Source organism: Palaemon carinicauda, chromosome 2 (assembly GCF_036898095.1).
Source record: "Palaemon carinicauda isolate YSFRI2023 chromosome 2, ASM3689809v2, whole genome shotgun sequence".
NCBI lineage: Eukaryota > Metazoa > Arthropoda > Malacostraca > Decapoda > Palaemonidae > Palaemon > Palaemon carinicauda.
Window position 1 is genome coordinate 30,622,210 of NC_090726.1, and position 19,905 is coordinate 30,642,114.

The 19,905-nt window shown below is 37.4% G+C and overlaps 2 protein-coding genes across 2 annotated transcripts in view; one reads left to right on the forward strand and one right to left on the reverse strand.

The window, feature by feature from the left end:
• Nucleotides 1-7,453, forward strand: part of LOC137623447 (ATP-dependent DNA helicase RecQ-like) — a 128,783-nt gene extending 121,330 nt beyond the window's left edge. The window contains exons 18-19 of the mRNA XM_068354285.1: nucleotides 3,190-3,335; nucleotides 6,213-7,453. Of these exons, the coding sequence (XP_068210386.1) occupies nucleotides 3,190-3,335; nucleotides 6,213-7,118 (1,052 nt within the window). The 3' untranslated portion in view covers nucleotides 7,119-7,453. The remainder of the gene's footprint in view (nucleotides 1-3,189; nucleotides 3,336-6,212) is intronic.
• An 8,060-nt stretch (nucleotides 7,454-15,513) lies between these two features.
• Nucleotides 15,514-19,905, reverse strand: part of LOC137623458 (angiopoietin-2-like) — a 161,087-nt gene continuing 156,695 nt past the window's right edge. The window contains 1 exon segment of the mRNA XM_068354296.1: nucleotides 15,514-18,195. Within this exon segment, the coding sequence (XP_068210397.1) occupies nucleotides 18,095-18,195 (101 nt within the window). The 3' untranslated portion in view covers nucleotides 15,514-18,094.

The following is a 19,905-nucleotide window of genomic DNA, read 5'->3' on the forward strand; positions in this document are numbered from 1 at the left end:
TGATAGCTTCAACTTCAAACGCACTCAATTCATTCATGGGCACATTAAGGTCTTCCTTAGCTTCAGGTATATCCATCAAATTATTCTCTTCATATGTCCTATTCATGACCTCACCAAGGTGTTTCATCTAATGTTGCCTTTCTTCGTCTTCTGTTGTTATAACAGATCCATCTCTCATTTTGATGGGCATATGCTTCTTCTTTGCCCCCGGAGAGATTTCATTAATAATTCTATGAGTGATTCTTACACCATAGCCACTCCCTGAATTCAAAGCTTTGTCAGCTTCATCTGGTTTCCTGTCTAAATATTCTCTCCAGTCATTCTTTATGTTTCTTTGTCCTAACTGTCAATACTAGAACACTAAGCATGCTCTTCCTTGTATTTACTTTACTTTGATGGCTGCTTTTCTGGTCCAATACAGCAGGAGAACCCTGCTCTCTACAGGTCCTCCGCTGTCGTTTTACCTTGTTCATTCAGAGTATTTATTGTTTCAGATCACGTATTGTTCATTTACTGTTAAATTGTCACTGTTATACGACTGATGAAATAAGAAAGTCCTCAGTTTCCTCTTGAAAGCCTTAATGTCTTCAATCATTTGAATGTTTCGTGGGAGCTTATTATATAGTCTCTTGGCCGTTTATTTAAAGGCTCTAGAGTTTAAGTAGACATATATCTAGGTTCCAACAGTTTGAAGCCATCTGTAACTATTCTCGTGTCGACACGATTTGTTGTCTGCGCAATACGTAGCAATTATCTTAAGTATTTTGGACGACCGGCTCTGATAACTTGGTGGGTTATTGTACATATTTTAAATTCAATTCTCGCTTTAATTGGCAGCCAGTGTAAATCGATTAGTATAGGGGTGATCCTTTCTCTAGGTGGGACACCTTTTATTAGTCTTGCTCCTCTGTTTATCACGTTTTGTAATTTCTTAAGTTGCACTTTTGGTAAATTGTAATAGATAGAGTTGCAGTAGTCAGTCCTGGTAATAACACAGTTTATCACAAGCTTCTTTACAGAATTTTCGTTCAGATACTTTTTTATAAACGCAATATTTCTTAGATGATAACCAGCAGTTTTTATTAAATTATTTATTTGGGCATTTAGAGACAGGTTACAGTCAAGAAATACACCTAGATCTCGAACTTTACTAGATATCGGCACCGAGTCATTATTTATGTTCATTTGAATATCACCCAAGTTTCTCACGCTGTTTCTCTTACCCACCACCATGAATTCAGTTTTGTTCTCATTTAATTTTAGTTGTTTAAATGTCATCCATTTTCTTGTAAGTTTCATTACTTCCTTAAATCGCATGCCCCAAAACTTTAGTATCATCTGATATATATATGTTCTTGATATCACACGATGCTTCATTAATAGTCTGCTCTTCATCTCTTAAAGACTCCAAGATGGCAAATTGATTCTTAAATTGAATTGTAAATGGTTTTCTGTGCTCATCTTTCAGGAGCTTAGCTGTAAATGTACGTATTCTATCTACATTTCTGATGGGTGCTGTCAGTTTTAATTTAAGTGTGGCAATGAGGAGCTTGTGATCATTACCAATATCTGCACTTCTATAGCTTCTTACATTTTTCAGGGTCCTTTTACTCTCTTTATTAGTGGCTATGTGATCTATATGATTTTTGTAATTGTCACATGGTCAAGCTCATGTATATTTGTAGATGTCCTTTTGCTGGAAAAGAGTACCTCCAAAGACAAGAATGAAGAATAAAAACTTATAAAAAAGGCTCCATTTTCATTTTCAGCTTTGCCAAGACCTTGAACACCCATCACTTTCATTATATCTTCTAGGAGATAGGGGAATTTTAAACTTGTAACTGATATTTTTTGTGAGTGTGAAGAGCAAGGTAGATTGTACTTCGGTAGAACTGTAGCCTTTATGTTGTCGTTGTCCTTTTGTGTAGGTGTATATAATTTTGATGTTTTACTACAATGTACCACTTATTTTACCTATGCTGTACTGTACTGTTCAGAACATTGTGGTGTTATTTTTTTGCACTAGTCTGTGTTGCCATTCAATGTTTATATTATTATGTGTTAGATTATATTCTTTTTCTAGATTCATTACACAATTTTCATTTGTTTTTGTAGTGGAGAGTTTGTTGAATTTTCTAAAGATAATGAGACAATAGTAATGTAGGAAGGTATTGTTACAGAATATAAACTAGGAAAGTTTCCAAAATAATGCAAAATTACAGACATTCAACTTATTTTGCTATTATAGCACAGTAAAAAGACTAATAAAAGGGGGTTCTAATTAGGTTTACACATCACCAAAACTTGAGAAAAAAGTAGGATTATAACCATGACTTGAAAAATAAGGCCTTGTTTGATATTGAACAATAGGATATGAACTTATATCTCTGGGAAATGATTATCCGGCATTAAGAAGATAAGCAAGGGGATTCTGTATGGGACTGTTAACAGCTCTTCAATTACAAAAAATTAGGAAGGTAATCGATAGGTACTTGGCGCAGATGGCACATGTATGGCAAGATTTCCATACTCATTATGTCCGTCAGATTAAATACTATTATTATTATTATTATTATTATTACTATCCAAGCTACAACCCTAGTTGGAAAAGCAAGATGCTATAAGCCCAGTGGCTCCAACAGGGAAAAATAGCCCAGTGAGGAAAGGAAATAAGGAAATAAATAAATGAAGAGAACAAATTAACAATAAATCATTCTAAAATAAGTAACAACGTCAAAACAGACATGTCATATATAAACTATTAACAACATCAAAAACAGATATGTCATATATAAACTATAAAAAGACTCATGTCTGCCTGGTCAACAAAAAAGCATTTGCTCCAACTTTGAACTTTTGAAGTTCTACTGATTCAACCACCCGATTAGGAAGATCATTCCACAACTATTGGGTGGGGGGTTGTTAGGGGTTGTGATGAAACCAAAATATCTCGGGAACTGATGATTCTTGATAGAAGGACCTCGGAGGCTTTAGTCATAAGGATAATACATAATTTATAGATTTAATTAGGTATATAACTGGTGTAATTGTTCACTGTAGCTGCTTTAATTCCCTGTACTATCAACTGAATATTTATGAGATAGTAAGCAATCAAGGAATACCAATTCAGGCGGCATAGAATAAGTACTATAAATGAATATTTTATTTCAAATAATTTTTTTTTTTCAGTTGAGGGCATGGTTGAAGCAAAGGTTCAGAAGTTTGGTCCAGCAATTGTAAGTCATGTGAAGTCGTTTTGCATAAAGAATAATATCCCATTCAGCGAAGAAGAAGAAGAAGAAGAAGAAGGGGTTCTTGAAGCTCTTAAGAATAAGGTAAGGATGAATATGAAGATTGAAAAGTAAAATTAGGCTAATTCATATGTGGATGAGCCAATATACCATGTGTACTAAATTCTGAATGTACAGAAATTTCATGATTTCTCAAAAACATAAATCTTACTCAGTTTAATACTTCCCTGTTTTGTCAATAAATCTTGAAATTTGATTAATTCTTAGGAGAAAATTTTGAATTATGAAGTGTCAATGAATTTTTTAGAGAAAACATTAAGTTTTTAGCCTTGTGCTGTATTTGTAATTATGCTTTATGGCGAAAACAAATGCCCATGAAATATTGCCCAAATCCTGGTCTTGATATCATAGAAAAGTTATTAATTATTCATATTACTTTTATTATTCTAGGCATTTGTATAATTTCCAACAAAGACCAGAGTCATATGAAAATAATGAGAAAATATGATAAAATATCATTGCTTGGAACAAAATAAACTTTTAGAGCAATTATTTAAATTTGTGATATAATCACAATGAATTAGATACGTATTGGCTATTTTATTTTTTAGTTGGTTGAGCATTTCATAAACAATTTACATGCTGGGATAAGATTCACATAACTAACAATTTTCATAACAAAATCCATTACTTATAGTATACTATACTCATGTCCAGGCAAACTTTTTCCCACTCCACTGAAAAAATGAGATACAGTATTACAACATACTATACTCGCATCCAGGCAGACTTTCTCCCACTTCACTGAAAAAAGTGAGATATCTTATTTCCTGGTTTCAGTTCAATTTAATCATGATTCAGTGGTCTTGCAGCATAAGATGTAGTGTTGTTCTTACTCTTATATAAACCTTTATATTTTGAAATAGGGAACATATCTTCACCATAGCTGGGACGGCGATTAAATTTGTTAACAAAGTACTTAACGACAGTTGTTGAGTAGGCCCAACCCCCTTCACCTTCCTGAAGCTCTTTTGTCTTTGGCCGCAATGAGTACAGACATACTGTTGCGCTCTTACAAAACTTTTTTATTGGCATTTTTCTTACAGGAAGTTAATGCTGGTCGTTGCTTGTGATTATGGATGTGAAACAAGAAATTCATACTTGCCTGGGAAAGGGTGGATGTTGTAGCCAATTTATTGCTAAACTAGGGAACATCAAGTCTCATTAGATATAGTCCTGCTAGTTTATTGCCGCAGATAGGAATGTTTTCCAACCGCTTGCAGTGCCGCATCTCACCGTTGGTCAGAAGATGAGTCTCAGGAAACATAATCTTTCAGGGTTCTTATCTTGGAATTCTCTTCTCTACTGGTTTAGAGAGCTCATCGGAACACACTCATGGTATTTGTCTCTGATCCCTTGCGATCTCTGCCTTACTCCATCATACCCTCAAGGCACAACATGTTCGTAAGACGTAACCCTTCGAGGTTATTCCTTTAAGCCTCTGTTCTCAATGAGATGGAATCAGCTTATGCTTATGTTTATGAACATTAGCAAACGTATATTCGCTTACAGGTATACTACCAATAGAAAAATTGCTTCTTCACTAGCATTCTTTGTTAATAATGAATGCAATTTCAGGACATCCAATGCTTTACAGGGTGGTATGGGCTTACATATTCATTAAACACTACCTGAAATAAATCCTTACTCGTACTGCATTCATATGTGGTACTTGGCTCATTCGTGATCCCTATAGAGGTAATCCAGGCAGAAGGACCAATTCAGTCAGGTCTTTCAGGAGAAATATAATGACGAACATCCAGTATTCTTCAGTCATCCCTTATGAGGTGAGTCAGACTTGTTAGTTTTTCTTCTTTTCTATATTAACGTGTGCAAGGTGCTGTATGTTATTGTTTGGTGGTAGACAGTTATCCGTAATGGTGCATGAGTCTACTCAATTAATGCTCTATACTAGTCCTTGCAGACCACATAGTACATTAATCCCCCCAAAATGGGAGTTTTGATAAAGGGACAACATATTTGTGGCAAGTGGTGCGTGATATCCAGGACCCTCCCTCCTCCCTAGCCTTGTGCAAGGAAGCAGAGCAATTGATTCTCACTTGGGAATGTGAGATGACAGTCTGGCACAAACTGATGCCCAGCATTGCCTCCAACTGAAACAATAGTTCTTTTGTCTATAATGTCACCCATAGCAGACAATTTTCAGTATTGGAGATGCTGTGTCTAGTTCAATAGGGCCTGAACTTGGAGGTCTCTCTTTAACACACTGAGTCTCTGCTTTGCATATTTATACAATGGCCCTAGAGCACGGGAGACAATATTTCTCTTGTATTTGTCAAACTGAAGGCCCTGTTCTAGTCTTTCACAGAAAAACCCTTGGAGACCACACAGCATCTCCCCAAAAATAGGTTCTCCTTTGTCAAAACCCCGTTCTTTTCTTTATTTGGCATTCAGATTCCAAGCTTTTCCACCAATCATCCAGTTACCTCACAAAGCCATATTGGTATCAGCAGACACTCTCTCTAGATATCCTTTGTTGAGCGCTTCTGTTTTACTTTTTATACGGGATAACTGTGGTTCACTTGAGCAGTTTCCTCATGACTAAGAGTTCTTCTCCAGCTTGCTGTAATGTTCTTTCATCAGCAGTGAAGGATAGAGCTAGCTTAGCTGCTCCTTGAAGAAGGATAGAAAAGCTCAGCCATCCTACACAGAGCCTGTAGGAAGGCATTGTCTAGAAATTAAAAGACATTTAGAGGATTGTAGGATTATTGATGAATTTACTTGTATTTTAGTAACTAGGTAGTAAGTTACCCGGGTAATTTATTAGAGGATTAATGTTATTTCATAAGGTTTAGATTCTTGTAATATTTTTTTTAATTCTTTTTTACATTCTGTGTGTAAAATTTGCTATAAATTTTAAATTTTTGCCTTGTGTTTCAGCCTTTAACATCTGGCGTATCATCTGGTGAAGCCGCTGCACCTCAGAGGGCTGATGACACAAAGTCACAAGGTGTATGTCCAAAGAATGCAGCTGAAGAAAATGATGGTTCCTCAGGCTGGATATCTGTACCTAAGAGTAAATCGTCAAACAGATCCTCACAGTATTTTAGTGAAGATGATGATACATCTTCATCTTCTATACTAGAGAAGAACAAGGTAAGTGGTATTTTAGAGGGTGGATTGTTGAGCAGAATGCCATCAAAGCAATATGATGACGGAAACAAACGTGAACAGTCAATATCTGAAAATTCGGGTGTTCCAAAGTACAATGTGCTAACAACAAATGACGATACATTGCCTTCACATTTAGATGATGACGATTTTCCCGATGATTTAGAACCTTTGAAATCAAATTCTTTGAAAAATAAAGATTCGGATATGAAAAAATCACTAAGTGATGGTGAAGAGCGCAGTGTCGACCCTTTGGAATCAACACTGGAGGATGGAAATGATGACTTTTTTGATGATATTGATACAATAGAGTTGCAAGAAAAAAGTAGTAGAGACATTAAAATTGGGAAAAGAACATCTAGTTCATTTCATGAAAGGGAGAAAAAAGACAAGGAAATTAATAATTTATTATCCTCGTCACTGTTTAATATGACATCACCCCCAAAGAAAACGGCAAAGAAAAGAGGTGTGGTGTTTTCAGACTCAGAATCTGACACTGAAAAAGAAGAGTCTCAAGATATGGTCACTGAGAAAGAAGGGTCTCAAGATTTGAATAAGTATGAACGCATATTAAATGAAAATAAAAAGAGAGTAGAAAAATTAGAGTCCAGTGGATGGATTGATGCCCGGAAAATGAAGAAAAAGATGCGACAAAATTCATTATTTAAAAAATAATAGTTGAAAGCATATTATGTGGTCAACTTTGATACATCAGGTACACATTTTGTCCTCTGTGCTAAATAATGTTTCAACTCATGTAATAACGTAATTGTTAAAAACTTTGTAAGTACGCTATCTGTTTGTGTGTGTTGCAAGTTATTGTATTTATTAGTATAGAATTTTTTTGAAAAATTGATTAAAGTACCTGAGAAATTATACATATTAAGAAATAATGCTTAGCTTACTTCAAATTTTTATTTTTATATTACTAAAAATTTTCATTGTCACTGATGTATAATATTTAAAGCTTTGCATAAAAGACATATGTATAATTGTTTATATAAAGTTAACTTTGTTTTATTTTTACTAGTTCCTTTCTCAGCAACTCTAATCCCTCAGTTATCCACCTAATTTGAATATTTCCTCTTATTAGAAATAAGTAGTATTCTTGAGTAAAGTATAAAAATTGCAAGATTCTATGTACAGTTATTTAGTCGTTGCCAAAAATTATATTTTTCAAAAGGAAAGCTATGAACCCTTACAGTGTTTGTACAGTGATCTGAAAGCAATGTAATGCACAATGAAAATACAAGTGAATCTAGATACAGTAGATGTCCTTTTAACCGGTACCCTTGGGACTTAGTTGTTGCCGGATAATAGAAAAATACTGTGTATAAGGTGACCGAGTAAAATTCTTTAAAACTTTATTTAATTAAACCTGTTATATCCCTCAAGCAACCATAAACAATTCAAAGTCATCCTAGATGTAGAAGGAAAACAATATCAATTGCTGAAGACAATTAAAGAAGGGGAAAAGATAATTAACGTTTCTAGGTTTACTCCTGCGATCTTCCATATTGTGACATCCAAATTTTTATCCCACCAAAAAATAATTTTATCAAGTATCTCATATCGTGTATTATACAAGTTCCTTTCTTTTAGGCTAAAGTATAATAAACAAAATATCACCTGAGTTGCCATAGTTTCCCTAATATGAAAATCTACCTGAAGCTCTAAAGTTGTTTGTTGTGTCCCCTTGCCCAAAACTAAATCAAGGGTAGTGCCCCTATCTTGTTTTTACAGCATAAAACTGTCTTTGGCCACTGAAATTAAATGTATGGTAGCAGATTGAGGTCTGCATCCCAGAAACCCGCTAACCACGACAGCACCAGCAGTTGAGTAATTTTGTCAGTTATTAGATTGTTTGAGTTTATTATCATCATTATTATTACTAGCTAAGCTACAACCCTAATTTGAAAAGCAGGATGCTATATGCCCAAAGGCTCCATCAGGGAAAAATTAGCCCAGTGAAGAAAGGAAATATAGAGAAGTATTGAACAATTAAATAAAATACTTCAAGAACAGTAACAACACTAAAATAGTTCTTACATATATAAGCTATAAAAAAGTCTTAAGTCAGCCTGTTCAACATAATATATTTGCTGCAAGTTTGAACTTGTGAAGTTCCACCAATTCAACTACCTGATTTGAAGATCATTCCACAATTTGGTCATAGCTGAGATAAAACTTCTAGAATACTGTGCAGTATTGAGCCTCATGATGGTAGGTGTTATTAGCATTCTTGCATAACTGTTTAAACAAGGTTGGCCAGCTCTGTAAGAATTGAGCTAGACTTATTGAGCTGATAAATCTCCTTCTTATAACCCTCTCACGCTTTTGGAGGGTCCACTAACTCTATGAGGTACAGTCAGCCAGTGCTTTGCGTGAGTTTACTTCGCGATTTCACTGATATGCGAGAAAGAAAACTGCAATACCTAATAAATAAAAAATCAAATATTTGCTATGAAAAATCTTGCAGTGCAATGATTTCAAATAACCCACTCTCCTTTGCACTGGGCTTGTTTTGTGCCACTTTCCTCTCATTCCAGCACTCCCTGTACACTGTATATCCATTTACTGTGGTAAAAAATTACTTCTATTTTTCATATAGACCGGATTTTGATTAAACTGGTGTTTCACTTAACTGTATCCAATAATAATGCGTCAAATATTCACATTTCTCTATTGTATTTGTTAAAAAAAAAAACATAGTGAATTTTAATCTTTTCCATTGTTTGCGTTTATGCTTTCGAAATCAGCAGATTACGTTTGGGTTGTGCATTACTATTCAGCATGGAAAGTGAGCCTGTTCAGCATAGGTGTCCAGGTGTGGAAAGGAAAGCATGCGGTTCTGTCCTTTCGCATATGTATGTAGATCCCCCCTTTTTTAGGGTTGTGGTGGCTGATGTGGTAACGTCCCTGACTGGTGAACGCCAGACTGGGGTTCGAGTCCCGCTCAACCTCGGTAATTTCTTTGGTCGGTGCAACCTCACCATCCTTGTGAGCTGAGGAGGGGGGGTTTGGGGGAGCTTATAGGTCTATCTGCTGAGTCATCAGCAGCCATTGCCTGGACCTCCTTGGTTCTAGCTTGGGTGGAGAGGGGCCTTGGGCACTGATCATATGTATATATGGTCAGTCTCTAGGGCATTGTCCTGCTCAATAGGGCAATGTCAGTGTCTCTTGCCTCTGCCATTCATGAGTGGCCTTTAAACCTTTTACCTTTGTGTACTTCGTGTCGTGGTCATCTTTGCTGTCAGGAGTACACGTGCCTTGAACTGACCTTATTTCAAGTGGAAGTTGATGGCCACCAAGAGAAACAAGAAGATGAAAAAGGATGAGTCGCCATCGAGGAAGAGTCACAATTCAAGGGCCAACTCCAGCTCCTCAATAAGTGTGATTGTGGTGAGCACTGTGCATTGGGGTTGGGGAGTGCTTTCTTGGTAGGGACTAAAGTGCTTGCTCCTGGTATCTCCGTCGAGAATATCGTCCAGGCAGTTCTGGTTCATCGAGAACATCGTCCAGGCACTTCCGGTTCATCTTATTCCCCCCACCCCCCCTGGTAGATCCTTGGGCGGGGTTGGCGGTTCCCACATGTCCCACCGTACGGACAGCCGTACACACGGGGATTGCATCGGAGACCACGTGTGTTCCACCCAGACCATCTGCCTTGCTGCCTGCGGCCTCCCTATTAGACCGCGTATTCGCTCTAACCCAAGAGACTTCTTCGCTTCCCGGCAGTTCGATACTACCAAGAAGTTCTCCCATTCTTTGTGATGATTTTTTACCAGCAATTCGGAATTCTATTTATAACAATTGGCAAAAGCATTAGAATAGTTTAAGCGAAAATAAGATGAGAGAAATTGCGATTGGTATATCCCCTTGGAGGTATAATGGGATGCCCCGAAAATGGGAGACTACTCTTTGTCGTCTCCGCATTGGTCACACCCGGATGACACACGAGTTTCTGCTGGCTGGCCAACACCAACCATATTGCAACGACTGTTTGATACCCTTGACAGTGAGGCATTTGTTGAATGCCCCACTTATAGCACTGAAAAAAATAGATATCTGTTTGAGGCTCGTGGTGAAGATGGCAGGTTCATCCTTGCCAAGATCCTTGGACATGATGTGTTGTACAATGCTAGTGGCATTTTTAAATTCATATCAGAAGCAGGTCCTCTTAATGCTATTTAACTTTTATATCATATTAACCTCTAGTGGAATTTTTATATTTATATCAGAAGCACGTCTTCTTAATGCTATTTAACTTTTATAGCATATTTACTTCTCTGGTTTTAATTGAATATTCTTTTAATCTTTATTTATAATAAACGATATCGGCATCAATGACCTTTGATGTCAGGATGCCAGAGAACTTCAAATCAATCAATCAATCAATCCCGACAGTTCGATATCGGCCCACGTGGCCGACCAAAGCCATGTGACATCACCGCTCCCGGCCAGCTCGCCAAGGGACCACGTAGCTGCCCCAGACCCCTTAGGACCTTCGCTGTTTCAGGAGGGTTTCCTGAGTTCCCCAGACTGGCAGCTGGGCTTTAGGTTAGGTCCTCCCCCAGCCCCTTCAGGTCTCTCCAGAGGCACGTCTAGCCTTCCTGGCCTTCTGCTATCAGGTCATCGCCTACACCAGGCCGTGAGTCCCATGCTTCCTCAGGGAGTAAGAAGTGATCAGCTGAGCCTCCTCAGGTCCCCGTCAGGACAGGAGAGGCTTCCTCTCCTCGAAAGGGGAACGCAGCTTAGAGGGGGAAGAAGAGGGAACAATCCAGGTCCCCCTCTCTTGAGATCATCTCCCCAGTCAGGAAGTATCGGGATCGTGTTAGTCGTGGGGACTTTTCACCACCCACCCATGATTGTGGTCAGAGTAGCAGGAGTAACGATCGCCAGTGGGACCACAATCGTTCCCGTTCAGCGCCCAAATGTCCTTCTTCCCTGGATCCGAGGGGCTCCGTAGCCGAGATACTACCCTCCTCGTTCCCTCCTACCTGCCTTGTAACTCCTCGGTCGCTGCTATTCTGACATCCCTACCGGCTCAAAGTCTCCTCCAGTGGATGTCGTTTACCGGTCAGGCCCCGTTCCTGGGAACCTTCCGCTATGCCCTCCTTACTGCTGCCAGGGAAGTTTTCGCCTTGGAGGGAGTCCAGTGTTTGCAGAGATGCCTGGGAAGGGGACTCCTCCAGACCAGGGGAGGACCACCTGTCCCTGGACGAGGCTTCTACCTTCAAGAGGGTCATCGGGTTAATATGTCTGTGCAATGACATCCCCGACCCACCTCCTTCAGCCGCTCCACAGAGCACCTCGCAGGTGCAAATCTTGTATGGTGCCCAAGTAGAATCTAGACAGCTTCTGACCCTGCCCTTGTCGCAGGCCACCTCTCATACCCTCGCCAACCTAGACATTGCCATCGCAGGTCCGAGAAATTTCCTCTGGTCGTACGGTTCCAGCAAGCTCTTCCGCTACCAATGGCTCGCCAAAGGCGTTTCTACGCCCCGGAAGGCCTCCGGTCGGGACGCAGATCGGTGGAGGACAATCTTACAGCGTCTGCCACGGGTGTTTCAGAAGACAAGATGTTGAGCAGTGAGATAAACTTCTCACTACAAGAAGCCTCTTCCATGGAGACTTAAGCCAGGTCAGCCTCCCAAGTTACCTCCTGGCTGGATCTAGGGACAGCAGCAGTATCCTCAATTACCATGGAACGTCTAATCTCTGATGCTGAAAGGGAACAGTTCGGAGAACTTGTGCTGTTGGGGGTAGAGCAGTAAACTTCCTGATGTACTAGGTTCTCACCCAATGGGCCAACTGGATCCTTCAGAGGAGAAATACTGTCCTGTCCCGACTGCCCAAGAAGATGCCGGATAGGGAGGCTTGGATTCTCAGGAATTCATCGGTCACAGGGGAGTCCCTCTTCCCAGGACACCTGGTGGAAGAGACCATGGAGAAGTGGCGCAAGGCTAGACAGGACACGATGCTCCACAGTTCCTCTTCACGAAAGCAAGCATCCCATCGTCCCATAGATCCTCGTCCGAGGCTGGCTCACAACACCCAACCAGCACACCTGCCCACCAGACCGTCAATGAACGGATGGTCCGCAAGTACAGTCAGACCTCTCTTCACGAAAGAATCTGCTTACAAAATTTTCATGCTACGAATTTTCTGGCTTTCTGGTTGGTACTGAGAAGATCCTATAGATGTGGTTCGTGGTAATTATTGCTACGAAAAATACAAATTATGTACTAAGAATTTGTCATTTTTTAGCTCTGCAGTGCTTGATTATAAAGCTTAGGAAATTATTTATATCATGTTATAACAAAACCATATTCTTTGTTTTCAGACAATTTGTAATGTTATCTTCTAGATTCAGTATTTACATTTAATTATGCAATTTGCACAATCATAGGTTCCCTCTAAATTTCCTTTTTGTTTCCTAGTTTTGGGCATAGTTTTCCCTGAATCCAACCAGAATGGCAACTATGAATATTGTTTGTGTTCTTGCCTTCATTTGCACCTTGTTATTTTATATTTGGCAGTACAGTATATTTTCTTGAAGATCTTTTCTCCATAGTGAATAAGGGTATAATGTAAAATGTCAGTCTTATGCTATTTTGTTTACTGTCGTACGGTGATTGCAATACAAGCAAAACAGCAGTTATTGGGTTCAATTGTTCAAAATAAAACAGCTCTTTTTTGTTTGGTTGTTATTGTGGCTGTATGCGTTTACATAATGATTATAATGTTACTCAAGATACCTTTATCATTATCTTTTCATTTTCTAATCCATTGAAGTAGAAGGTGGGATAAATATTACTACCAGGTTACTGTAGATGTCAGACGGATTCCCTACAGAAGACGACACTGACGCATCAGGAATTGAGTCGTACTAGAGGATGGCTGTGTAGAACTTCATACGAAAATGGTTAGTGGTCGTTGTATAAAATATGTTCACATACCTAATCTTAAATTGTATCCATATTGTACAGTACAGCGTCACAGCAGTGTTGTTTATTGTAAATGTAGGCTACGTGTGCGGTGAGTCAAGTCATCCGAACGAAAACAGCAAACACTTACAGTACAGTTAAGCTTTACTATAATGATAGTAGTATATTACAGTAATATACACTACAGTATCATTGAGTGTTATACAGTACAGTATTAGTAGATAGGAACAAGTGTACTGTGATAGAAACCAAGTAAAAACAATATTAGGCAATACTAAGTGTGTTAATTATCCCATCGTAAGCAATGGGCAGTGAATTGTTAGGTTAGGTTAGGAGGTATTCCATCTTAGGATATCAAAGATACGCACTTTTTGTCCCTCTGTTACCTAACCCTCCCGAAGAGTGGGGCCAACTGCCCAATGCTTTGCTGGGGAGAAAAGTGGCACCCTCATAAGAGAAGCTTTTCTGCATGCTTCAGAACATCTAAACTATAACAGACATGAGCTTCTGATTAGATGCATTATTCTGAGTAATGATTGAACTTTTTCATGATGCAAGCAGAATATCTATGCAATGCTAAGAAAGAAAATGAGGGATGAACAGGATTTTTATGCAAAAAACAAGAATATCCAACATTGCAGTCACTGCAGGGAGCATTTCCCAGAAGCGGGAAGGATGCATACAGTGGCTGGCGAAAGGTAATTCTCCCACAGACGGAAGAGTGCCCCAACACCTGAAGGCAGACCTCCAGCACAGCACTCTGCTTCCTGTCAAGGAGCTTAGTAAGCTTAAGTGGAAGGTTAGCATCAAATACTGCCTGTGAGACGTAGCCAAAACTAGTTTCTGGGTTCACGCTGTCTGGAAAAACCCCAAGGGAAACCAGTCTACAACTGCTCTTGTCCCTACCTTGGACCTGCAAGAACGAAAGTGAGCAGAAGCAGAGAAAGCTGCAGCTAAGGGCATGAGAACTCTTTATTGGTGCATTACTCCCAGAGTGGAAGACCAAGGTCAACCCCTATAGAGGGCATGAGTGCTTCCGCTGTGCCTCTTAACTGTAGTACTCTTGAAAATCGTTCCTTAAATGGGGAGACCCCGAGGAAGGTACGGCAACGAGAGAAACTCCCACGTTGCAGGGCACCGCTGCTTCACTAGAAGCGATGGTGTTCGCATCATCGTTCTACTTGTTCCAGAAACAACATCAAGTCAAAGGCCAGTTTATTAAGGATAACGGTAGAGAGAGAAACTTAACGTCTGATTTCTACCGAGGCCAAAAAATGCGTTGTGAGCTGGTTGTTAGATTCTGAGGTAAGGAATTAGAACTTTTTATGACCAGTAGGTTATAGGTAGTAGGTTGGCCAGGGCACCAGCCACCCGTTGAGATACTACCGCTAGAGAGTTATTGGGTCCTTTGACTGGCCAGACAGTACTACATTGGATTCCTCTCTCTGGCTACGGCTCCTTAGCCTATACATACACCGAATAATCTGGCATATTCTTTCCACATTCTCCTCTGTCTTACACTTAACAACAAAGATTACCAAACAATTCCTCTTCATACAAGGGCTTAACTATTGTACTGTAATTGTTCAGTGGCTACTTTCCTCTTGGTAAGGTTAGAATAGACTCTTTAGCTCTGGTAAGCAGCGCTTCTAGGAGGATATTCTGAAATCAAACCATTATTCTCTAGTCTTGGGTAGGCTACTGCCATAGCCTCTGTATCATGGTCTTCCATTGTCGTGGGGTAGAGTCTTGCTTAATGGTATAGTAAACTTGGGCACACTGTTCCATATTATTTCTCTTCCTCTTGATTTTCAAGTTTCTATTGTTTAGATATGAAAGATCTATTTTAATATTGATACTGTTCTTAAAATATTTTGTTTTGTTTATTTCTCTTGTATTTTATTTATTTTCATTACTCTCTGAACTATTTTTCCCTGTTAGAGCCCTTGGTTTTATAGCATCCTGTTTTACCAACTAGGTAAATATAGGGGGCCAATAGTGAGAGAGGCTGGACAACAGTAATTATTTCATCATAGACATTCTGTTTTACACACAAAAATATATATTGTAGATTGACATTGTAGAATTTAGTAAACTACCACTGGAAAATGATCAAAATCTTATTTTCAAAGTTTTTATTAATACATGGTATAGACAGTCATCAGTATTGTGCATAAGTTTACAAAATTCTTTGCAGTATCATTGTCATTTATACAAATAATAGTGATTCCAGTGGAAAGTATGAAATGTAAGAAAGTGGTTTGAAGATTGTCAATATTGCACATAAATGGAATGTGTGTAACATATAAGTATATACTAACAGAAAATAAATTCTTGGAAAATACAATGCCTTAGGAGATTTGTTTCACATTTTCATTATTTTTAGAATATTTTCATTTGTCCATCACATTGAAATACTCAAAAAAATTAGAAGAATCTCTTAAGTGCATTGTTAATAACAATAAGGTAGAAAAGTTTTATCTTACAAATTTTAGAAAACTACCCTTAAAACTACAGATTTTATGGTCAAATTGTGTATTCTGTAATGTTTTTATAACTATTTCATCTAACTCCCCAGTCAAATGCCTAGTAGAGAACCTAAGAAAAAGAGTATGATGTGATCAAATTAGACTATCAAAAAAATTCAATACTTTCAAGCTGTGAACATTCAGTTCACACATTAAGGCATTGCACAAAAATCAAATTTTCACTACAGGCTTTTTTATGCATTTTGCAAAATGGTATTCACATTAAATCTGTTATGATATAGCTAAACTGAAAAATTATACAAAATTGATACCTAAATGTTTAAAATAGAAATAATTCATTCTAAGAAACTAAGTAAAACCTGTAAGATGATGTACAATGCTGGTCTTTAAACATGATCCTCCTCAATATATTTGGGGTGGTTTCCACTTTGTCCTTGCAGTTACTGAAGACATTGTGGTTAGCCTCTATTCAAACCAGGGAATCTATTACACAATGCTAGGCTTTTAAATTTTTAACGTTTCAAATAATTGTATGCCCAAAAATAATTGGTGTCACCCTCAAAAGATTTTTTTATAGAGTAAAGCATGTGTAGTTTCCCTCTTACATCACTTCGAGCACCAATATGTATACCTCACCTAATAAGGAAAATAGTGTGGTTTGACTACGATTGATGTCAAACATTTTTCCTTATTGTTCTGGGCTGAAAAATTAAGTGTAAAACTAATAATTTCCTTGCTGTGAATTGTCCTTATTATTTCTGAATTTACTCTGCAAGAAATAATGTCGTTACAGTATTTCCTAAACTGTATACTGAATGAAATCGGGTTGTCAGCCATAGTATTATGTAATAAAACTGACTTTCGTGACAGCACAAGAAATCAGGCTAACTATTTACAGCGTTATATATGTACATAATTATTTTGAAATGTCAAAGTCAAGACCACACTTGCAAGAAGGTTAACAAACAAATAGAGGAAATGGGAAAAAAGATGAAGAAATATACAAGTAAATAAAGTGGATCTGTGCCACTGGTATGACGACAGTTTAATTACTGTATGGCAGTATGCATGTAAATGAGAAGCTGAAATTTACTCCCGTATTGCTAACAATGGCATACAGGATGATCTCGTCAGTACCACAGTAATGTTTTGCTTGGGCAAAGTCGGTCATCACCTATAATGGATTCTTTGTATTGGAGGAACGTGAACCCAAAATCAAATAAATGATTTAAAAAAGAAAAACAAAGATAACCAAAAAAAAATAAATAATCTATGCTATCTAAATCTAGTAAAGAGATATGCATAAAAAATACATATAGAAACATAAAAAGAGCAGGTCCCGTAATTGTCACAATAAACTATAGTCAAATCACTTCAACTAAGGCACAATCAGCAAGAACATACAAACCCAGAAGATACATTACATTTTTATAAAGCAGTTTTGAAGAGGAAAAAATGCTTTATAACAAAAGAGGAACCTGCTACGCAAAAAATAACAGGATTTTAAGATTACTTGGGCCTCGTGCTGAATGCATTCATGCAGTATGATGTGTTAAATGTATACAAGTAGTTTAATACTAGTTAAAGTAAGTTAACTATAGAAGTGTAATTTAAAGCACTTAATCCAAAACCAGTATTTATCTCGATGAAACAGATAAACTATTGCTTACTAATTTCTAGTTCAAATTACTGTATTCTCAGAAGAGAAAATCTCATTATTGCACTTAAGTCGAAATATATACATGGCTTTCTTCTTAAAATACACATAATTTCAGAATGTCTGGTGCCAAGTGGAGAGAGCTAAAGAATTGATTTGCTTGTATTCCAAATAGTAGGTTGAATATATTCTATTAACATTTCAAGAAAAATAAAGCCATGTGTGAATGTGAGCTCTTAGATCAATTACTTTATGCTTTACAAATATTTTTGATAGAATTTTACCTTGATTGATAATGACATGGAATTACACAACAAATCAGTTTTATAAATGACAACCAAACTATAGTTATGCAATATGTAAATACAGCAGTAAAGCAAAATCTTAACTAATATCACATTTTAAAAAATTAAAACCGATTTGTAGTACAGTATTCAGTCAAGTATTGTAGTAATCTATATATCCTTATGTATTTTGAATAATTTAATTTTTCTCAAAATTTAGCCCTCTCCTCCATTAATAGAGAATAATTCTTGAACATATTGGCCATTGTGTTTAGGTGCTTTTCCTTTCTTTAATGTGTTTTTTAGGTCTGATCATAAGAACAGATTTCTTGAGGGTGTAATCCCAGCCTCTCCATCTGAACCACACAATACCTGTAAATGAAAAATGACATTTAAACTTCTATAGAAGAAATAGTTATTAAAGGGTTTGTGGTATACAACAGTCTGCTGACAACTTAACAGGATACAATAGATTAAAATTTACATTATCTACTTATTTTTTTATTTATTACTGAAAGGATGGCAATAGCAATTTAGATATTTTAATGCTTACCTCACTATATTATACATGGTTATTTAAAATATAATTGAAAAGAATGTTCACAAACTTTAGTGTACCATTTGAGTATAAATTTACAGTATTTGATGTTTGCATAATGTCAAATTTGAAATATACATTCTCAAAATGAGAGGGAGTTTATACAGTACAAGTTACATCATCATCTAGTAGTAAAAGGAATCAAACCTCCCTCAATCCTTTTCCCTATTGGATTAGGAAATTTTGCATTTATCTTGTACAGTATTTGCTTTGTGGTGAACACTTTTCATTTATTCAATTATTATTTTTATGTTCTCCTTTAACAAACTGTTGGAGATTTGGCCATTTTATTGCTCCTTTATCATAAGTTCAGCTGAATGTGTTTCATGAAACTGTTTACCACATTCTAAATGACCCATTGCCCATAGGTATATGAAGGTGCTAAACCTTTCAAGCACAATTGGACGTAATTTAAGTCTGGCAATTACCAATTTTTTTCTTATTATTTACGTATATGAAAAAATATGTAATAATTATATAAAAATGGAAAGGATATTTTATTAGCTATAAAGTACAACAACAAATGTTGTAAAGTCCCAAGCCCCAAAAAGGGGCCTGGGACTTGAGTGACAAATCATTCTGGAGGGGCTGGGTTCGGTTTCAAAGGGATAGTGATGCTTTTGCACTTTATCAGTATTTATATGAAACTCCCCTGATGTTCATATTGCATCTCCAAAGCTCAGTTTAATCAAGCTTTACCCATAAAAATGTTTTTATTTTCTCATTTGCTTCCCTTCAATCAACACAACACATGCACTTGATAAAGGAATGAGCTTTCTAGCAGCAAGTGGTAACCTGCTTTTTAGTGCATATTAACAAGGCTTTCTCTCGTTTTCTAGGTAATTACTATGTTGAGTGTGCCAGTTCATTATCCGCATTCCCTTGGAGTTTTGGGACGGGCAATATTGAGACCTAAATTATGTTGTCAAAAGACATTTCCCTCAAAGTACCTCTCATGTGATAGAACGTTGTAATGCCTGCCAGCCAAGTTAACAGTGCAAAGACCTTAAGGAAATTCGATGTTAGTTCAGGGGAAAAGCAAGGGAAGACTAGGCTAGCTGACTGTAGTGGGGATGATGACAATAATGATAAGCCTCCACCTTTAGGAAATTCACATAATCAGCCAACTTTCGATAATTAAGCTTTATAAGCTCTTAACATTGCTAGCTTTCTTTGTTAAGTTCAGAGTGAAGTGAATCGACTCTTAATAAGGCACTGGGATTCTACCCATCCACTTGCCATCCCAATCTAACCACCCTAACCACCTTAGTTGAGTCTAATTTTCAAAGGGTTTCTTTCAATAAGGGTTCTGAAAGTTTGCTGCATATTACAAATTCGAAATCCTCTCGCAGAACAATAAATTCTTTAATTACTTTAGACCCTTCTGTGACTAAACCCATACTGTACATACTACAATCCTTGCCCCTCTATAAGACAACCAGATTGTGAGGCAGAAGTCAGAGTGGATAATCTGTATCCCAATA